A 17144-nucleotide genomic window follows, 5' to 3' on the forward strand; every position below is an offset into this window, starting at 1 on the left:
ACTTTCTGCATCCTCTTGATCAGGGATGGCCTCAGATTCCTCAGATTCCTCAGAGTGGAGCCCTGTGGCTTCTCCGAATTGCTGGAGAAATAAACCACACCAAAACCACCACTGGAGTGTAAAACAAGCTTAATGAAAATCCACTAATGTACAAAGCCAACGTGTCCCACACGGTGACCCCTCTGGGGCAGAGGCACGGGAGGGATGCGAGTGACACTTCCGTGGTCACCACCCCGAGGCCCTGCACAGCCACACAACACCGATCACAGCCAGACCCCTGCCCAGGCTGGGCTTGGTGTCTTGGCAGTTTATCTTAATCCAGGGAGCTGAGCAGACTTCTGTGGCTCGGGGCAGCTCGGCAGGGTCAGAGTGGGGGTGCTGACAGCTGCAGCACACACAGGGCACTGCCTGAGCTCAGGAACTGGAAACACTTGGTGCGGAAGGATGGGATTCAGGAGGTCCCCCATCCTCAGATGTTGCCAGCAGAGCTGCACGGCCATCACCTCCCTGAAGGGATCACCGCTGAACTTTACCAAGGCTGGAATGGCAGAAAATCATCTGTGTCCTGGGCTGATCCCCCCGTGTGGGCAGCAGGTCCAGGGAGGGGATTCTGCCCCTCTGCTCAGCTCTGGTGAGATGCCCCTGCAGAGCTGCCCCCAGCCCTGGGGTCCCAGCACGGGAAGGACGTGGAGGTGTTGGAACAAGTCCAGAGGAGGCCACGGAGCTGCTCCAAGGGCTGGAGCCCCTCTGCTCTGGAGCCAGGCTGGGAGAGCTGGGGGTGTTCACCTGGAGAAGAGAAGGCTCCAGGGAGAGCTCCGAGCCCCTTCCAGGGCCTAAAGGGGCTCCAGGAGAGCTGGAGAGGGACTGGGGACAAGGCATGGAGGGACAGGACACAGGGAATGGCTTCCCAGTGCCAGAGGGCAGGGTTAGGTTGGATATTGGGAAGAAATTCTCCCCTGTGAGGTTGGGGAGGCCCTGGCACAGGGTGCCCAGAGCAGCTGTGGCTGCCCCTGGATCCCTGGCAGTGCCGAAGGCCAGATTGGATGGGGCTTGGAGCAGCCTGGGATGGTGTTAGGTGTCCCTGCCCATGGCAGGGGGTAGAATGAGCTGAGCTTTAAGGTGCCTTCCAACCCAAACGAGTCTGGGATTTGAAGACATCTCAAGACAGTGTCCTCTCAAACCACGCTGGCTCAATGTCACAAGGTGGACATTGCCAGGCAGGTCTCAGATCCCACTACACAGCATATTTTCCATGAAGGCATCCTTATGGAAAAAGTGGGATTTTACGTCCTTCTTGACTGACTGTCTCCCAGGAAGGCTCAAACACTGACTGGGGAGGACACATGCAGTCCCAGTGGGGTTTGGCAAAGGAAGCACCAAAGCCACCAGGCTGTTCAGGAGTATCTGGAAATCAGTGTAGCTGCTTCAGCCTCACAGAGGCCAATGCTTCTTGTACCACGAGGTGGGTCTGGCCTGTGTCAGGGTGGGCCTGATACATCCTGATGCTCTAATCTAATAAAAGGGTAACAGTCACAGAAATGCATCCTGTCCTCTTGTGGCTGGGCTTGGTCCCAGAGCTGTGGTGTGGAGTCAGTAGCAGCAGGACAGACACAGCCCAGGCTGTGCTGCTCTGGCCTCTCCCAGGTTCATTATCCATGTCTAGGTGAAGCAGCTGGACTAGATGATCCCTGCAGGTCTTTCCAACTGCAATATTCTGTGCTCTATTCCATTCCATTCCACGGACTGTGCTGAGGAAAGGGATGACCCAAGAGGCCCAGGTGCCTCCACACGGAGCACAGAGAAGAGCTGTGAAGGCTGACAGGACTGAGCCCTCCTCTCCCACTGCCCCCTTCAGTTCCCTAGAGCACCAAATCCTGGGAACGCTGCTGGGACGGGACCCCCAGAGCCTCTGGTCCAACACCACACCAGGGAAGGGAAGCTGTGTTAGATGAATCTTTAAACCGCCAAAGGATGGGGCTTCCCTCAGCAGCCCCTCTGTATCAGCACCCTTTAGTCTTTCTGATTAGCTCCAGATAGAAAATCCCAATTTCTGGTCACAAAGCACAGTCCTTCTCTGCCACGTCCCTGTAAACAAGCCCCACCATGTCCTGCCTCCCAGGCACTGTAGCTGAGGCACATTCAGCATTTTAAAGCGTGTCTTCTGAAGGAAAAAAAAAGGACAAGAGATCACAAGTGATGGTCTGGGCTCTGATTATGAGGCTGAAGCCACTTTTATGAAAGAGCTTCCTTTTTTTGTTTAAAGAGCTTTTGCTAAAGATCCCAACCAGGCACATCTCTCTTTACAGCTTCACATCTTTGACTGAAAGCATGTCCAGGTTTCCCTGTGACAGAGCTGCTCCCTGAGGATGCTGTGACATGAGGATAAGACCTCCCTGGGCACAGAAACAGGGAGCTCCATGGCTCCAGAGTAGCACCTGGAGGCTACTTCAGCAGCCTGTACCAAACCCCAAGTGGCACAGATCCATCACACACAGGCAGCTTAACCAGCACTGATCCTCCACAAGCGGCTTTGGGTTCTGTAAGTAAGGATTTGCCTGATCTCCTGTGCGGACAAAGCGGGTGTTGGCCACACTGCGAAGCCTCAGGCTTGGCATAGCCAGAATTCAACTTTCATACAAATAGTTGCTTCTTTGGGACTTGCTGGAAATGATGAAAAGGATTAAAGGAAAGAAGGAAATGGAAGAAAACAAAAAGGAACAAAATGTGAGTTTTCCAGGAGAAACAATGACATTTTAATCACGGGGAAAACTTGCAGAAGGTCACAGCAAACCCAGGGCAGCGCGATGAGACAGCGCAAGAGCACAGCAGTCTAGCAGAGAATTGGGAAAAGCTCCGTAACACCCAGGCCTGAACATCTGCACAGACCCAGGCAGAGCTAAAAACAGCTGAAACACTTGTGGTTGACCCCCTGAGTATGTTACACATAGACACACCCCTGCTTCCTTTGAGGATTTCAGATGATGCTGAGCCCACTATGCCTCTGGGGAGGTTTCCCTCAAGCTCTCTTTGAAAATGCACCTTTTATTTTCAGGTTAAAATTTATGGACTTCAGTTTCCAACTGCAGGAACTTTTCTGGGTTTTGTAACTAAATGAAGGAGCAGTCTAGAAAAAGAATTTTGTCCTCATGGAAGAACTGAAAGATAATGAAAATATTTAAATTTTGTCCATGGAGGGTTGGAACTGGAGGATCTTTAAGGTCCCTTCCAACCTAAACCAGCCAATTATTCTGTGATTCCTTTCTGTTATCCAAGTAGTTTCCTGAGCACTTCACACATTTATCAGCCTGATGACTCTCTCCTCTACCTTTCCCAATTTTTTGTTAATCTCTTTTCCAAACGTAAACCTCTAAACTGAGTTCAGTAGCCAGGATCCATCTCTCAGCTGCAGAGACAGCAGCCACCTCCTCGCTGAGGTCTGATATTCCTCTGAGTGTGTCCAAGGTGACACCGCCCTGCCTCAGCCTGGCCCTGCAGAGCTGCTCTTCGCTCTCCACTGGGCACTTCCACTGGGTTTTTTAGGCTGTGCCCCCCGGCTCAGGGAAGGGAGGAGATGATTGCTGGCTCCTCACTCCTTGCACCTCCCTGCTGAACAGGGGGATGAGGCTGTTCGTGCATTTCCTATCATCCCAGTCCTGCTGGGAGCGGGGTGAGAGATCCTTGATGCATCCAAAATTCATGTAATTGGTAGAACTCTCTCTAAAGCCCAGGGAAATTCATTAGGAGAAAGCTGACAAAAAGCAGCAGGGGGGCATGACACAATGAAGAATTGTTTTGGGGCAATGAGAAAGAAATAGGCCCATTTTTCTCCTTGCTTTTATGTCTCTGAGTTGATTTGAGGGTTCTTAGGCAGCTCATGTGTTTCTCTCTCCGGCCCATCCCCACAATATCACAACTCTGAGCAGTTCCAGGAGCCCCAGGACATCTCTTAGGACATAGTCCTCTTTTATTCAACAAGAGCTTCCATCTGGGAGCTGTTCCTTTCTCCCAGCCCTGCTTTTTCAACATCCTGAGGTCACCTCCCTCTTATCCCACTTCTACCTGTCCCATCCCTGGAAGAGTCCATGGCCAGGTTGGATGGGGCTTAGAGCAAGCTGGGATAGTGGAAGGTGTCCCTGCCCATGGGAGGGAGTGGAGTAAGATGATCTTTAAGGCCCCTTTCAACCCAGCCCAGTCTGGGATTCTGTGATTTTATGATTCAGTATATCCTGGTTCATCCCATCCCGAGGGACCCATCAGGGCATCCTTGTCTAACAGACTGTGATAGCAGAGGCCAATTTTCTGTGTCAGGTCCTGACTCTTGGGCCACCACCACTGCCAGTGGTTTTTAGGAGGTCTGGCTCCCAGTGAACCAAGGCCACATCCAGCTACACACTGGACAATGTCCACGGCACTCCAGGGCCCCTTTGTAGCCTCGGTGCTGCTGTGACCTGTGGGAGGTCACACTGTGCAGGCTGGGAAGCTGGACTGCTGCTGTAAAAGGAAAAAAATTGGAAAAGACACTGCCATCAGCCAGGGCAGCACTGCAGGGAGCAGCCCAGGGCTTGGACTCTGCTGGCAGCATCTTCTGGGAGTGTCTGGTGGGACTGCATGGCTCCAGCCTGCAGGGGGGACACTAGGATCTTTCCACAACTTCTCTTTCATCATCTTTAGAGCCATTTGAAAGGCTGCCATGCAATGTGCCCCCCACTCTGCAGCCAGCCGCACTTCACCTGCCAGTCCGAAGGCTCAGCCCTACTCCTTGCCAGTGGGGCAGCGCTGTCGAGATCCCGGCAAAATCAAAGCGCCCCGTTCCTCTGCTGGCTTAGCTGGGAGAGTCAGGTTACAGGCAGCAAACCCCCTATCTCTGATCACTTTAATACCACTAACCCGTGTCATGTCAGACAGAGTCAACATTTGCTCTGGAAAACACTCACAGTGCAGAGAGAGCAAAGCCAGCCCGGCCCGTGGCCTCTCCCCGGCTACACTTTGAAATCACCCAGGGGAAAAAGCGAGGTGAACAGCTGGGAGCTTTCCAGCATCTCCTCGGAGCCCTCCTGACAGATCTCGGTCCCTGGAGTGTCAGGTTACCGGACGGGGGGAACTGCTTTTATTATAGGAGAGTCAGCAGGGAATTCTGGCATTTTCAATTACCCCGTGCAGCAGCGGCTGTGATCGGGGTCAGGATTAACTGCCTGACCCGCGGCTGAAGACAGAGTGGCAGGGAAATGCACCATGATGCTGCGAGGCACCAGCCAGTCCAGAGGCCACGGGACAGGGCAGGGAATGGGGCGATGTGGGGAGAAGGTTCTGTCAGAGCAGAAAGTTCTGCCAGAGCATCTGGCAGGGGATGCCTGTGACTGTCCTGCCACTGCGGCGAAGGGGGAGACTGGGAAAACCTTGGGGGAAGGGGGCAAGCTTCCCTCTCACTGCCTTCACCCAGGGACCCAGTCTGCCTGGGTAACCCAGGCAGCTCCAGCAGGTGGGGAGCAGGATTCCCTGTGGGTCCAGAGCAGGGCATCCCCCAAGACAGGGTTCCCACACCCTGCAGTGAGGCTGGAGGTGACATTGTGCAGCAGCCAGGACGGTGCTGTGATCAGTCACGGAGCAAGGGCTGTCCTGACCTTCAATCCACAGGGCTTGGAGACCTCTAGGCTGGGATCCAGGCTCCAGCAGTCTGGAAAGCTGTGTTTGAAGTGGCAGGAGCACACAGAGCTCCTGTGCAAGGCTTCAGGCAGGTGCAGTAGGCACAGGGGTGGGGGTGACCTCTGTTTCTCCAGCACGGGCAGAGGGGACAGCCAGGACAACTGACCCCCGCACTCCCAGAGACCTGGATGTCTCACACCACTGTCTCCCCCACAGGACACCTAATCCAGACCAGCCTTCCCTCCTTGCCCCACAGCTCCCCAGTCCCACATGGTCCCCAGCAGGTGACTGTCACTGTACAATGGTCCAACTGTCCCCACTCCAGGTCTCACCACTGACCCCAAGGCCCCCGTTTTTTGTGCTCCTGTTCGGCTCAGAGTCCAAACACATCCAGGTATCAATCTGAAAATCGGTTTCTCTGGTTAAAACCTTCCTCGTTTTTTGCTTTTCTGGGTAAAACTCTCTCCTGCCATTTAAACATCACAGGCTCACCACGGGCGCTCCTGGAGAATGGATTTGAATTCAGATGCCTTCCTCCAACATGAGCTCTGAACGCACCACAGTGAGGAATACCTGGATGAGGAAGGGAAGAAGGGAGGATTCTCCTGACTTGCCCTCCATGGGGACCCTGGTGACCCTGCTTTGCATGGCAGGTTGGGCTGAAGACCTCCAGAAGCCCCTCCACCAACACTTGTGTGACTTTCCTGCTAAAAGGGTTTGCTATTCCTTGGACTATTAGAACATTTATTCCCCCAATTCCTTTCCCAGTTCTGCCCCTGTGATGGCAAGTTCAGGAGCCACATGCTTTTGGAACGAATTCTCTCCAGCAGAAGCTGAGGAAAGCAAGGGATGGCAGCACTGGGGCTCTTTAATAAACAACATTTGCCCTTAAAGGAGTAAAAATTCTCAAGTCTGGGATACTCCTGGACTTGCTGGAGCTCTGGAAAATTGGTGTTTCACAGTGTGTGAGGTTTTTGTTCCGAGGTTCTTGGCAAGGTGGCCTCATCAGGCTGGTACCCACGCTGTGTCAAGTGTCTGGAAAACTTCCCAGTGGGCCCAGCCTGCAGCTCCTTGAGGCTGTAACTACAAACGCTGGAAAATCTTAAAAACATGGCAAAGCAGCCCAAAGCTGGTCCTGGCTGTGGCCCCACTTGAATCAAGGCAGGCTTTGGTGTAGATTACAGCCTTTAAAGCAGCTGCTAATGCCACAAGCCCAGCGACTTGGCCGGGCAGCGGAGGGTTTGGCTGTGTTTGAGCTCTTTGTTCAGTGGGGTTTGCAGTCCCCATTTGCATGTGCCACCCAGCCTGCAGGGCTTTGTTCCCACACAGAGGAGCTGCTCCAGAGGATCCTGGCACCCCCCACGCCGCTGCCAGAGCAGCTTTGGGGTCACACGATGCCAAGGGTGTCCCCACCTCCTGGCCCCCTCTGCACGTGGAAAACTCATCTGCTCTGGATCACGGGATGTCCCCAGCAAAGGCTGTTGGGAAGCAGGAACACAGTGGGAGCCAGACCCCCACACCTCCAACCTGCCCCCCAGATTTTCCATAAAATCATACTTTCCCAAAAGGTGCCAATTAACTGCAACGATAACTGTCCTTAGGAACAACCTGACTTCAAAATTTCTAACACGGAAAGCTTAGAGCCACAGTCCTTGAAAGAGTGATGTCTGCTGCAGAGCATCCATAGAATCCCAGGATGGTTTGGTTGGAAGGGACTTTTCCACCCCCTGCCATGGCAGGGACACCTTCCACTGTCCCAGGCTGCTCCAAGCACTGTCCAGCCTGGCCTTCGGCACTGCCAGGGATCCAGGGGCAGCCACAGCTGCTCTGGGCACCCTGTGCCAGGGCCTCCCCAACCTCACAGGGAGGAATTTCTTCCCAATATCCAACCTAACCCTGCCCTCTGTCCATTTGAAGCCATTCCCTGTGTCCTGTCCCTCCATGCCTTGTCCCCAGCCCCTCTGCGGCTCTCCTGGAGCCCCTTTAGGCCCTGCAAGGGGCTCTGAGCTCTCCCTGGAGCCTTCTCTTCTCCAGGCTGAACCTCCCCCACTCTCCCAGCCTGGCTGTGGAGGGGCTCCAGCCCTTGGAGCATCACTGAGTCTTGCTAATTTGTGACTGAACTTTTTCCCTTGCTCTCTTGCACGGCAAACTCCACCAGTTCCCTGTGTGTAGGGGAAGATTTTGGAAATACCCTTTTTTTGCCTTTGGAAGAGCATTTCCTGCCCAGCCCCAGCGATGCAGCTGCCTCCTGCATCCCTGCCAGGGCAGGGATGGCCACGGACCAGGCTGAGGAGGCCCAGGCACAGTGAGCATCCTCCTGCCTGCACAGGGTCACACAGAGACTCATCCCTTCCCACAGGGACCCCACTAACCCCCAGGGACCCCAAGAAGGACGAGGGACACCCGGCCAGGAGGCTGCAGTAACCCCTCTGCTACAACCTCCAGCCTCCCCACCTGCCCCAGGGCAGTGCCCCAGGGCTGTGTTTGCCAAGGGCAGCAGGAGAGATAAACCAACACAGGAGGAAAAGGTGAGTCCTGGAGCCTCCCCATCAGCTCCCAGCACAGCACAGAGCAGGGATGGTGGCACACTGGGAGAGCCCCTGCTTCAGCAGAAGGGACTTTCCACCCCATCCATCATGGACAGACTGTTGTTTTCTGACCAAAGTCAGCTCCAGATGCACAGGAACAGGTTTCTGAAGCCCCAGGCAGGTGTGGGAAAAATGATCCTCAAACTCATGGTGTAATTTATGCAACGGGGAAGCCTGGGAGTCAGCAGGAGGAGGAGCCCACAGAGATGGTGGCGGGCAGGGAAGGGCATCTGCTCGGGAAGCTCCAGCAGTGCAGCCCATCCCCTGCTCTGCCAACAAACCCCCAACTGCCCACCACAGGAGCGGGAAGAGGCTCCTGAAGAGCCAGCAGCTGGCAAAGCTCCTTCCATCTGCTGCAGACGGTCTCCAGTGGCAGAGGAGAAGGGATTTGGGCATGGCAGGATCCCTCCTGGGCATTCACTGCCGGCTCCTGCAGGCTGGGGGGATGCAGTGAAGGCAACAGGTTGGGACAAGAGAGGGGAGGAGGGCAGCAAATGCCAAGCCACATCACATTTTGGTGACAGTCAGGATGAAGATGGAGCTGTGGGTGAATGGAAGAGAAGACAGATGATGGAACCAGGATGGTGACACGGGTCCATGGAAGGCAAGGTCTGGATGTTAGCTGGGGCAGGAGAAGCAGCCCTGGGGATGTCAAGGTTTCAGGAGGTTTGGAACCTGGGACCAGCCCAAATTATCAAGAAACACATCCAGTGAAGTCCCCGAAAGATGAAACCTGGGATTTCAGTGACCTCAGGACAGCAGCCCAGCTTGCTCTGTCACACAGGCAAACAGGCTTTGTGCTGGCTCCTCCCTGTGTGAGATAGCTCCAAAGCTCAGGAAATTTCTGCTTTTCCCCCTTTTGTGTCAGTTTTCTTCACAAGAAGTACCCTACCAGGTCTTGAAACATCAAGAAGTATGAGACTGCTTCTCACAGACCTCAGTCACCTCAGTTCAGCTGATGCTTCCCCACTCGGGTTGTTGTGGTCCCCCATTTATGCAGTTCCTGGACAGACTTCACAGAACCACTTCCAGCCAGCAGTTCTCCAAATCAAATGTTCCACTGGTGTCCTGACAGACAGAGTCTCCTGTATTTCCTTAGAAAATCAGTGATTTCATTAGGGAAAAAAGCAGTGAGCTACACAGGCTCATGTACAAGGACCCGATGGGCTGCCTGTCCCTTGATGGCTTCCCAGAAAGGTGTTTTAGCTAAAGACAGGACAGAAATGGAGGAAAATTCCCATCCCTAGAAGTGTCCCAGGCTGGGCTGGACAAGGCTTGGAGCAACCTGCTCTAGTGGAAGGTTGGCAGGGGGTGGAATGAGCTGAGCTTTAAGGCCCCTTCCAGCCCAAACCACTCTGGGATTCTAACGGGTATTCAGACTGATGTAAAACACCTCTGCGCTAGAACCTTTGAAACTTAGTCGAACAAGGAGCAGTGGCCATAAATCATAACTTGGGAGGGTCAGGTTGGACATCAGAAGAAGTTCCTTCCCCAGGAGGGTGGTGCAGATCTGGGACAAGTCAGTGCGACCATGGGGAAAGCTCTGCCTTTGGAGGTAAGCAACAACTGTCTACCCAAAGCCATGACTTCCCTTATGCAGTGCTGGCAGCAGCCCTGCCAAAGGTGGAAGTCACATGAGACATCTAGGATGCTCAAATGTTACAACCCCCTGCCTTTTATTCTGGAAGAAACAAGAAAGCAGAGTGTCAAAATCTTGTTGAAGTTCAAGGCCAGCTTGGATGGGGCTTGGAGCAACCTGTGCCAGTGGAAGGTGTCCCTGCCCATGGCAGGGGGTGGGACCGGGTGATCTTTAAAGTCCCTTCCAACCCAAATCATTCTGGGATTCTATTATAAACAAACACTCAGAGCTTTGAAGCTCTGGAAAGCTCAATCCAGCCCTTTGAGGTAGTTTCTGCACTTTCCCAGGTTCTGGTTTCACTCTTGGCTGCAACAGGGCCCAGCTGAGCAGCACGGGAGAGAACAGGAGGAGCCACAGCTCCTGCTCGTGTCCGGAGCAGCGTGGGCTCTGCTGTGCCTCCCTCACAAGAAGGGAGCCAGACACATCCTCTGATGCACAGTAAAGTGAGAAGATGAAAGCAAGACTCCCCGTGCCCCAGGCAGTACAACTCTCCTGTCCCTGTCTAGCCGGCAGCATCACTAATGTGACAAGCAAACAGCAGGCTGGGATGGCTGGTGAGAAGGTCTGGTCCTACCCACCTCATCCCTTCACCTCACCTGCCCCCTGACCTCTCCGTTGCCCCCTGCTGCCTTTGCCAGCAGAGCTCCGGGACTGTGGATGCAAGGGAATTGTTTTGATTGAAGGTGAGGGAAAAAATCCTCCTTTCTGGTGCTCTGCACATCCTGGGATCTGTCTCACCTGTGCTTCATCGCTCATGGCTGAATTTCTCAAGGTCTGCAACAGGACCAGGCTGGGCTCAGTCCAGTGCTAGGAGACCCCCAGCAGAGCAGGGCCATGGCCTGTGTCCTTGCTTTGGACCATGGTCACCTGTCCTTGAGCTCATGGGCTCCTCCGAGTCCTGTTGGGACAGCCCTGCCCAAAGGACCCTGCGTGGCTGGGACACAACCTGGGCTGTGACAGCCACCAAAACTCAAACCCTACTATGCTTGGCGTGAGCCTGGGGCAGACGTGCAGGCTGCACATCTTCCTCCCCAAGGGACCCAGAGAATCATGGAAGATTGGAAAAGACCTCCAAGATCATCAAGTCCAACCTTTGACTGAATGCCACCTCGCCACTAACCCCTATCACCATGTCGTGACATACTGCTGTAAAATGCCACCCAGAGTAACAATGCAAATAATCGTAACAAGTTTTCTGGATCTACGGAGAGTGAGAAATCATCCTGATGGGTTTATCGGGACCTTGGATCGGTTTCCTCCACCGCACACTCCTGGTATTCCCTCTGTAAGGGCCATTTATGGCTCTCTGTGGCTCTGTTTGCAGCCAAGAGCCTCTGACATCAGCACTAATCCTCCCTCCTTATCCCCTGTGACAAGAGTTGCTCACAAAAGGGACCCATTCCCAACAGCCTGGATGCTCTCTTTCCCCCACCACTGGGAGGTCTTGAATTTCTCTCTGGATACTCAGAGCCCAAGGCTTCCTCCTCTCTCCTCAGGTCACAGAAGCCAGTTACCAAGAAGTGCCCTTCCCACTGCTATTAACTCAGCCCTGCCCACGGAGCCCTTCCCTTCAGCTCTCCCAGGGCACTCAGCCTGGCCACAGTGTGGATGGAGCCTGCAAATCCTCACAGCACCAAGACTCTCCCCACTCCCCACCCCTCCCCAAAGAAAGGCCACGAATTAGTAGTCAGGGGCTGCCAGCAAGAGCTGGTGCCTGGCATGGCTCTCAATTAGTCAAGTGTTGTTATCCAGAGCCTCGGGCCAGGCTCAGCTCCTTGACCCTTGGGATGCTGGCATGGCTCTCAGCCACCCTCTTTGCACAGATCCCTTGTTGAGGACTGGCTGGGAAAAGGCTTTTGGTGGCACCCAGGCTCTGTCACGGTCCCTTCAGACAGGACTGTGGCACATGGAGAGTCCTGGATTTCACTCCTGGAGTGATGCTGAGCTTTGGGGGATGAGGTGCTGCTCAGCTGCAGGATGTGAGAGGCAGGAATGCAGGTGAGCTGGAGATGCAGTGTGGAGCTGGAGGTCAAGGATGAGGTGCTGAGAAGGGCAGAGAGAAAACACAGCCCGGGCTCAGAGGTGACAGAAGATATTGCTCAGGAAGGCAGCTGGATCATGTTTATGGGGATCCAGTTTGCTGGAAGGGGTCACAGCCTCGGGATGATGATGGTCACCAAACCATCACCCACCCTGTGTCACCCACCTGGCCACACTCAGGACCTTCCTTCCGGCTGCTCTAGAGGGGTTGTTTTCTTACTCTCACAGGAGATTTTTCCTGGGATCCCAAAATGGTTTGGATTGGAAGGGATCTTAAAGCTCATCACCCGCTGCCATGGGCAGGGTCTCCTTCCACTCTCCCAGGCTGCTCCAAGCCCCGTCCAACCTGGCCCTGGACACTGCCAGGGATCCAGGGGCAGCCACAGCTTCTCTGGGCACCCTGTGCCAGGGCCTCCCCAACCTCACAGGGAACAATTCCTTCCTGCTCTCTGGCAGTGGGAAGCCATTCCCTGTGTCCTGGCACTCCAGGCCCTTGTACATGTGGGTGCTGAAGAACTGGTGACACCTGAAGGTTTTGGATGCTGCTGGTGACGAGGCATCTCTCCTCAGTCCCACAGCACACGGGGTCCCCAGCAGTCCCCGTGTGCCCCTGGGGGAACCAGGAGGATTTTCCTTGCTTCCTGCAGGGCTGCAGGACCCCGAGGGGTGTGGGCACTTTGCTTTGTCCAGCTGTGGCAGGAGCACAACCCCATCAGACGTTGAACGGTGGAGCCCCAGCTGGCTGCTCCACCCAGAGCCACGGCAGAGGGAGGCTCATCCTCCCTCTCTGCTCCCTCTCCTCTCCCCCAACACCCTCCATTCTCCTGTCCCAGCTCTGCCTTTGTGTCTGCAGCTTCTGTTACCAACTGCTAATGATCTACATCAAGGCTGCCAGGCAGTGCCGAGTGTAAGCAGAAGAATTCAGAGCCTCTAATTACAGAGGAATTAGCAACCAGACAGTTAGTGTTTAGTGCTAATGAATAGATACATTAAGAGAGACATCACACAGGCTGGGAAGTGTGAGCCCTGATAATAAAGGAGTGTCAAACCAGGAAAACACAAGGAGGAGGATCCAGGGGACTGAAAAGGATTCGCCTGTGCTTCAGCTCACTGGTTTTGCTCAGGTGGGAGCAGCCACGGGTGATACATGAAGGTTCAAGCACAGCAGAGAAATGCAAGTACAAAATATGAGCATCCAATTATTAATCCATAGTGCAGGACCACGGTGGGAGGGTGCAGAGTCCCTTCCCAGCTCGAGGCAGCATTACAGCCACCCCATCTCCATCAGGTAAAGGAAGCTGGTCACCCAGACCTGCTCCCCTCTCCTCCCCGGGGGCAGACCTGGCCCCGCTTGGAGCCAAAGCACAGCTCACCCCATGTCAGACCTGCTCTCAGGGCTTCAAAAACACCCTGACCCTGCTCCTGAGCTAACTCCAGATCAGAGGGCACCGTAATGGTTCACCCAGACACATTTGCAGGTTCCCTCTGGAAGTGATGCCCAGGTGATGCCCACCTGCCCCACTGCTGTTTTACCCCACCCACCATCCCCTGCAGCCAGAACACACCACAGCCTCCAGGCAATTCACCCACAGCTGCCAAATTCAGCCCTGGGGGTCAGGTAGCGTCCAGGGCAGCTTCAGAGGAACCAGAGTCTCTCCTACTCCCAAGCAGGGCTGTGCCTCACTGGCATCCTTCCACCTCAATCCCATTAAGCCAAGCCCCAGCCCCAGCCGTGCCCAGCTTCCAGATGGCTTCCAGGTGGGCTGGGAAGGCAGCCCCTGGCCAGCAGCTCGGTGGGGCTCCCTGCCACCAGCACAGCTGCCAGGGGGCTGCTGGTGACCCTCCTGGGAGCAGCACTGCCAGCCACTCTGACCACCCCTTCCCACAGCAAAGCCACCCTGCACAGAGCTGGAGATCCTGAATGAAACCCTCCCAGCTCTGTGCTCCAGCTGCTTCACCAAGCGACTCTGCAGTGGCACAGGAACTGGAGCAGATTCCCAGACCATTATCCCAAATATTCATCTCCCAGCCCCTCTTCTGTGCAGCTCTCCTTGGCTTTCTCAGTCTGTCCTGGCTCTCTCTACAGTCCAAGCAGGGGTTGCAGCTCCTATCGAAATGCTGGAGCCACCTCACCTTCCCTCCCCAGGAACCGGGAGTGTGTCTGCAACGCTCTTGACGGTGCCTGCAACGATGCTCTGAGGCAACAGCCACACACCCAGCACTGGAGAGTGATGCTGTGACACCAGGGGACAGTGCCACGAGCTGTTCTGCTGCTGTGATGGGGAGGCAGCTCTGCCTTGGGGCACACTCCAGCTTTTCACTGAAATAAGGGATATTTTCACACCCAGGGCTTGGGATTCACCCGAAAATTGCCAGGCACCTTCAGTGCCGCTAACATTACAGAATAAGCAACACCTCACCCCACCTCTTGTCCCCTTCCAGCCCACAGGGGCTCAGCCAGCACAGCCCTGAGATGCTGCCCACCCCACCCCGGCGTGGGGAGCTCTGCTGAGGGCACCGCTCTGGGCCTTACCGGCCTGGTTGGTGGTGATGTTGACGGAGGCGAACTGCGGGGAGAAGGGGCTCTGGTCGGTGACGCCGTTGACGGCCTGGATCTCGAAGGTGTACTGGGTGTGTGCCAGCAGGTCGCTGATGTAGATGCGGGGCTCGGTGAGGCCCAGCTGGCGCGGGGCGAACTGCACGTTGTCCCCGCAGCGCGTGCAGGCCCCGCGCCCCGCGCCGCAGCTCTTGCAGATGATGTTGTACACCAGGTCCTCCCGGCCCCCGGAGTCCCGCGGAGGGCTCCACTCCAGCATCAGGGACGTCTCGTTCACGCTGGAGATCACGGCCTGGGGGGCGGACGGGATGGCTGGAAAGGGAACAGACAGGAAGGTGTGAGACAGCTGCACCCGCCCTGCTCCCCATCCCTGGGCAGAACTCTGCGTGAGCTGACCCGGGTGCTTCTCTTGGTGTCAGGGATGTGTGCAGCAAGCTGGACATCCAAAGGCAAGAGTGGGAATAAAACCAGTCCTCTTATCCCAGGCTAATTGGATTGTGTGACCGATGCCTTAGGTTTTAACTTTTTTACTTTTCAAATCCTGCACTGCCTGGTGTGTAACTCTGGAGTTTCTTGGAGCCTGTTAACTTCTGCTCTCTCGTGCTGGGTAGACATAACAAAGCCTCTCCAGGCCTGCTCTTCAAGGACACTTAGACTGTCCTGGGCCCAAAAAGTATAAACCAAAAATCTCTGAGAGCAGGGCAAGCTGAGGGGAAACTAAAACCACATCATTAAACTGAAGCTTTAATTGGAGAATTAACCCTGATATGCAAATGAACCAAACCTATAAAAGTGTGAAGAACTCATGACCTGTTGTCCATCTTGGGGTCCGTCTTGGCAACAGCCTCTGCCTCCCCAGGGTGTACCTTTGAAGGCCTTTCAAATAAATAATTACCTTTATTCCCTTAGTCCTGTCTAGTCTCTGTTTTTAGGTGGCCTCTCAAGGCATCACGACAGCCCTGGCAAAATTTACCAGTCAGTTTGTGTAGTAGGTTGTGTAGTACACCCCACTGGGATAGGCACCTTTGTCAAGCATCTCTCGGTGCTTTGACTGATGATCATCTCCTTTCCCCACCACATGGTCCCCTCCCAGTTGCCCAGACCCACATACTGGTGCACGGCATGTCCACGGGATCGGCGTCGGCCCGGTAATATCCATTTCGGCACACGCAGTTTGTGGCCCCTTCCGAGGTTGTCCGGCTGTTGATGGGGCAGTGGACACACCCTTCATCCCCCTGGCTGGCCTTGAATGTCCCCAAGGGGCAGCCTGGAAGAGAAGGAGAGCAGTGTGAGCAACAAGAAGGGGGCTGGGGGGATGCCTGGAGCCCAACACTGCTGCCAAAACAACCCTTGGGGCTTTGCAGAGCCCAAAGGAAATCCTGACAACTGGAAGTGAACACAGTGGAGAAGGAGCAGCTGGTTGGAAGGCCCTGTGAAGGCACCTGCAGAGATGGGTCCCCCTGCAGACACCTCTGTCCCCACTCCCCAGCCATGAGTGCAGAACAGGGGTTGTAGGGATGCAGAGCAGATTTTTAGCCACTGCCACATAAGAAGATGTGAGTGGCTGTACCAGATCAGACCACGGACACCAGAATCCTCCCCTCAACAGCACCTGTCAGGGGGGTTTAGGTTGGATTTCAGGGAAAGGTTCTTCCCCCAGAGGCTGCTGGGCACTGCCCAGGCTCCCCAGGGAATGGGCACGGCCCCGAGGCTGCCAGAGCTCCAGGAACATTTGACAGCATTGCCAGGCACAAGGTGGGATTGCTGGGGTGTCTGTGCAGGGTCAAGGGTTGGATTTGATCCCTGTGGGTTCCTTCCAGCCCAGGATATTCCATGATTCCATGACCACCCAAGGAGCAAGGCATGAACCAGGTGCACGTGTTGCCCACAACACTTCCCCACTCCTTTCTAAGATGCAGCTCCTTGCACTCAACACCCCACGTGGGTGTTTCTCCCACTAAGTTACCCACTCATTTTTGTATTCCCTGCAAATGTCCTGCACCCGTTTGAGCCCCAAAGAGCCCTGTGCTGTAACCACTTGCTGCAGGAAGAAACTGCTGCTCTCTGCTTCGAAGCCAAGCTGCCATTCCTGATGCCATCCCACACCTCCGTTGCCAATGGACGCTCAATCACCATCCACCTTGTCCACGACCTCTAGGGTTGTCCAAACCACTGTCATGCTCCACACTGCATAACAACATTCACTGTTTTATTCTCTTCTTTCTTCAGCAGTGCCCACATTATTTTTTAACCATGATGGTACCGACTGTGAAAGCCCCAAGATCTGTCGTGAGGGACACCGGGCCAACTCCCAGCTCATCTCTGTGCAGGTGTGTGTGAACTGGTCAACTGGAAGATGCCCCTGCCCATGGCAGATGGTCTTTAAGGCACCTCCAAGCCCAAACCATTCTGTGATTCCACCATTCCATGAACCTGGGGTTGTTTTCTCCCATTTGTATCACCTCAAGTCTTTTCAATTCCAACTGCCTTCTCACTCCCTGGTCACGCTGTCTCATAGGGTCCTTTTGCAACTCCCCACAGAGTTTTGTCTTCATGACTTTGTAGATGTGGGACATGGCTTAGTGGTGGACACGGCAGTGCTGGGTTGATGATCCTAGGGGGCATTTCCAACCTTAATGATTTTATGACTCAATATTACAAATGAATTGCTGGCTCT

General features: G+C 54.7%; 1 protein-coding gene across 4 annotated transcripts in view; it reads right to left on the minus strand.

Moving 5' to 3' along the window:
• The window catches only part of EPHB2 (EPH receptor B2), a 128399-nt gene that overhangs the window by 29503 nt on the left and 81752 nt on the right, over window positions 1–17144 (minus strand). For all 4 annotated transcript variants that reach the window (XM_039563977.1, XM_039563974.1, XM_039563973.1 and 1 more), the window contains exons 4-5: window positions 15579–15734; window positions 14444–14779 (exon numbers count right to left, since the gene is read on the minus strand). In XM_039563977.1, the coding sequence (XP_039419911.1) occupies window positions 14444–14779; window positions 15579–15734 (492 nt within the window). The remainder of the gene's footprint in view (window positions 1–14443; window positions 14780–15578; window positions 15735–17144) is intronic.

Source organism: Corvus cornix, chromosome 21 (assembly GCF_000738735.6).
Source record: "Corvus cornix cornix isolate S_Up_H32 chromosome 21, ASM73873v5, whole genome shotgun sequence".
In the NCBI taxonomy this organism is placed as follows: domain Eukaryota; kingdom Metazoa; phylum Chordata; class Aves; order Passeriformes; family Corvidae; genus Corvus; species Corvus cornix.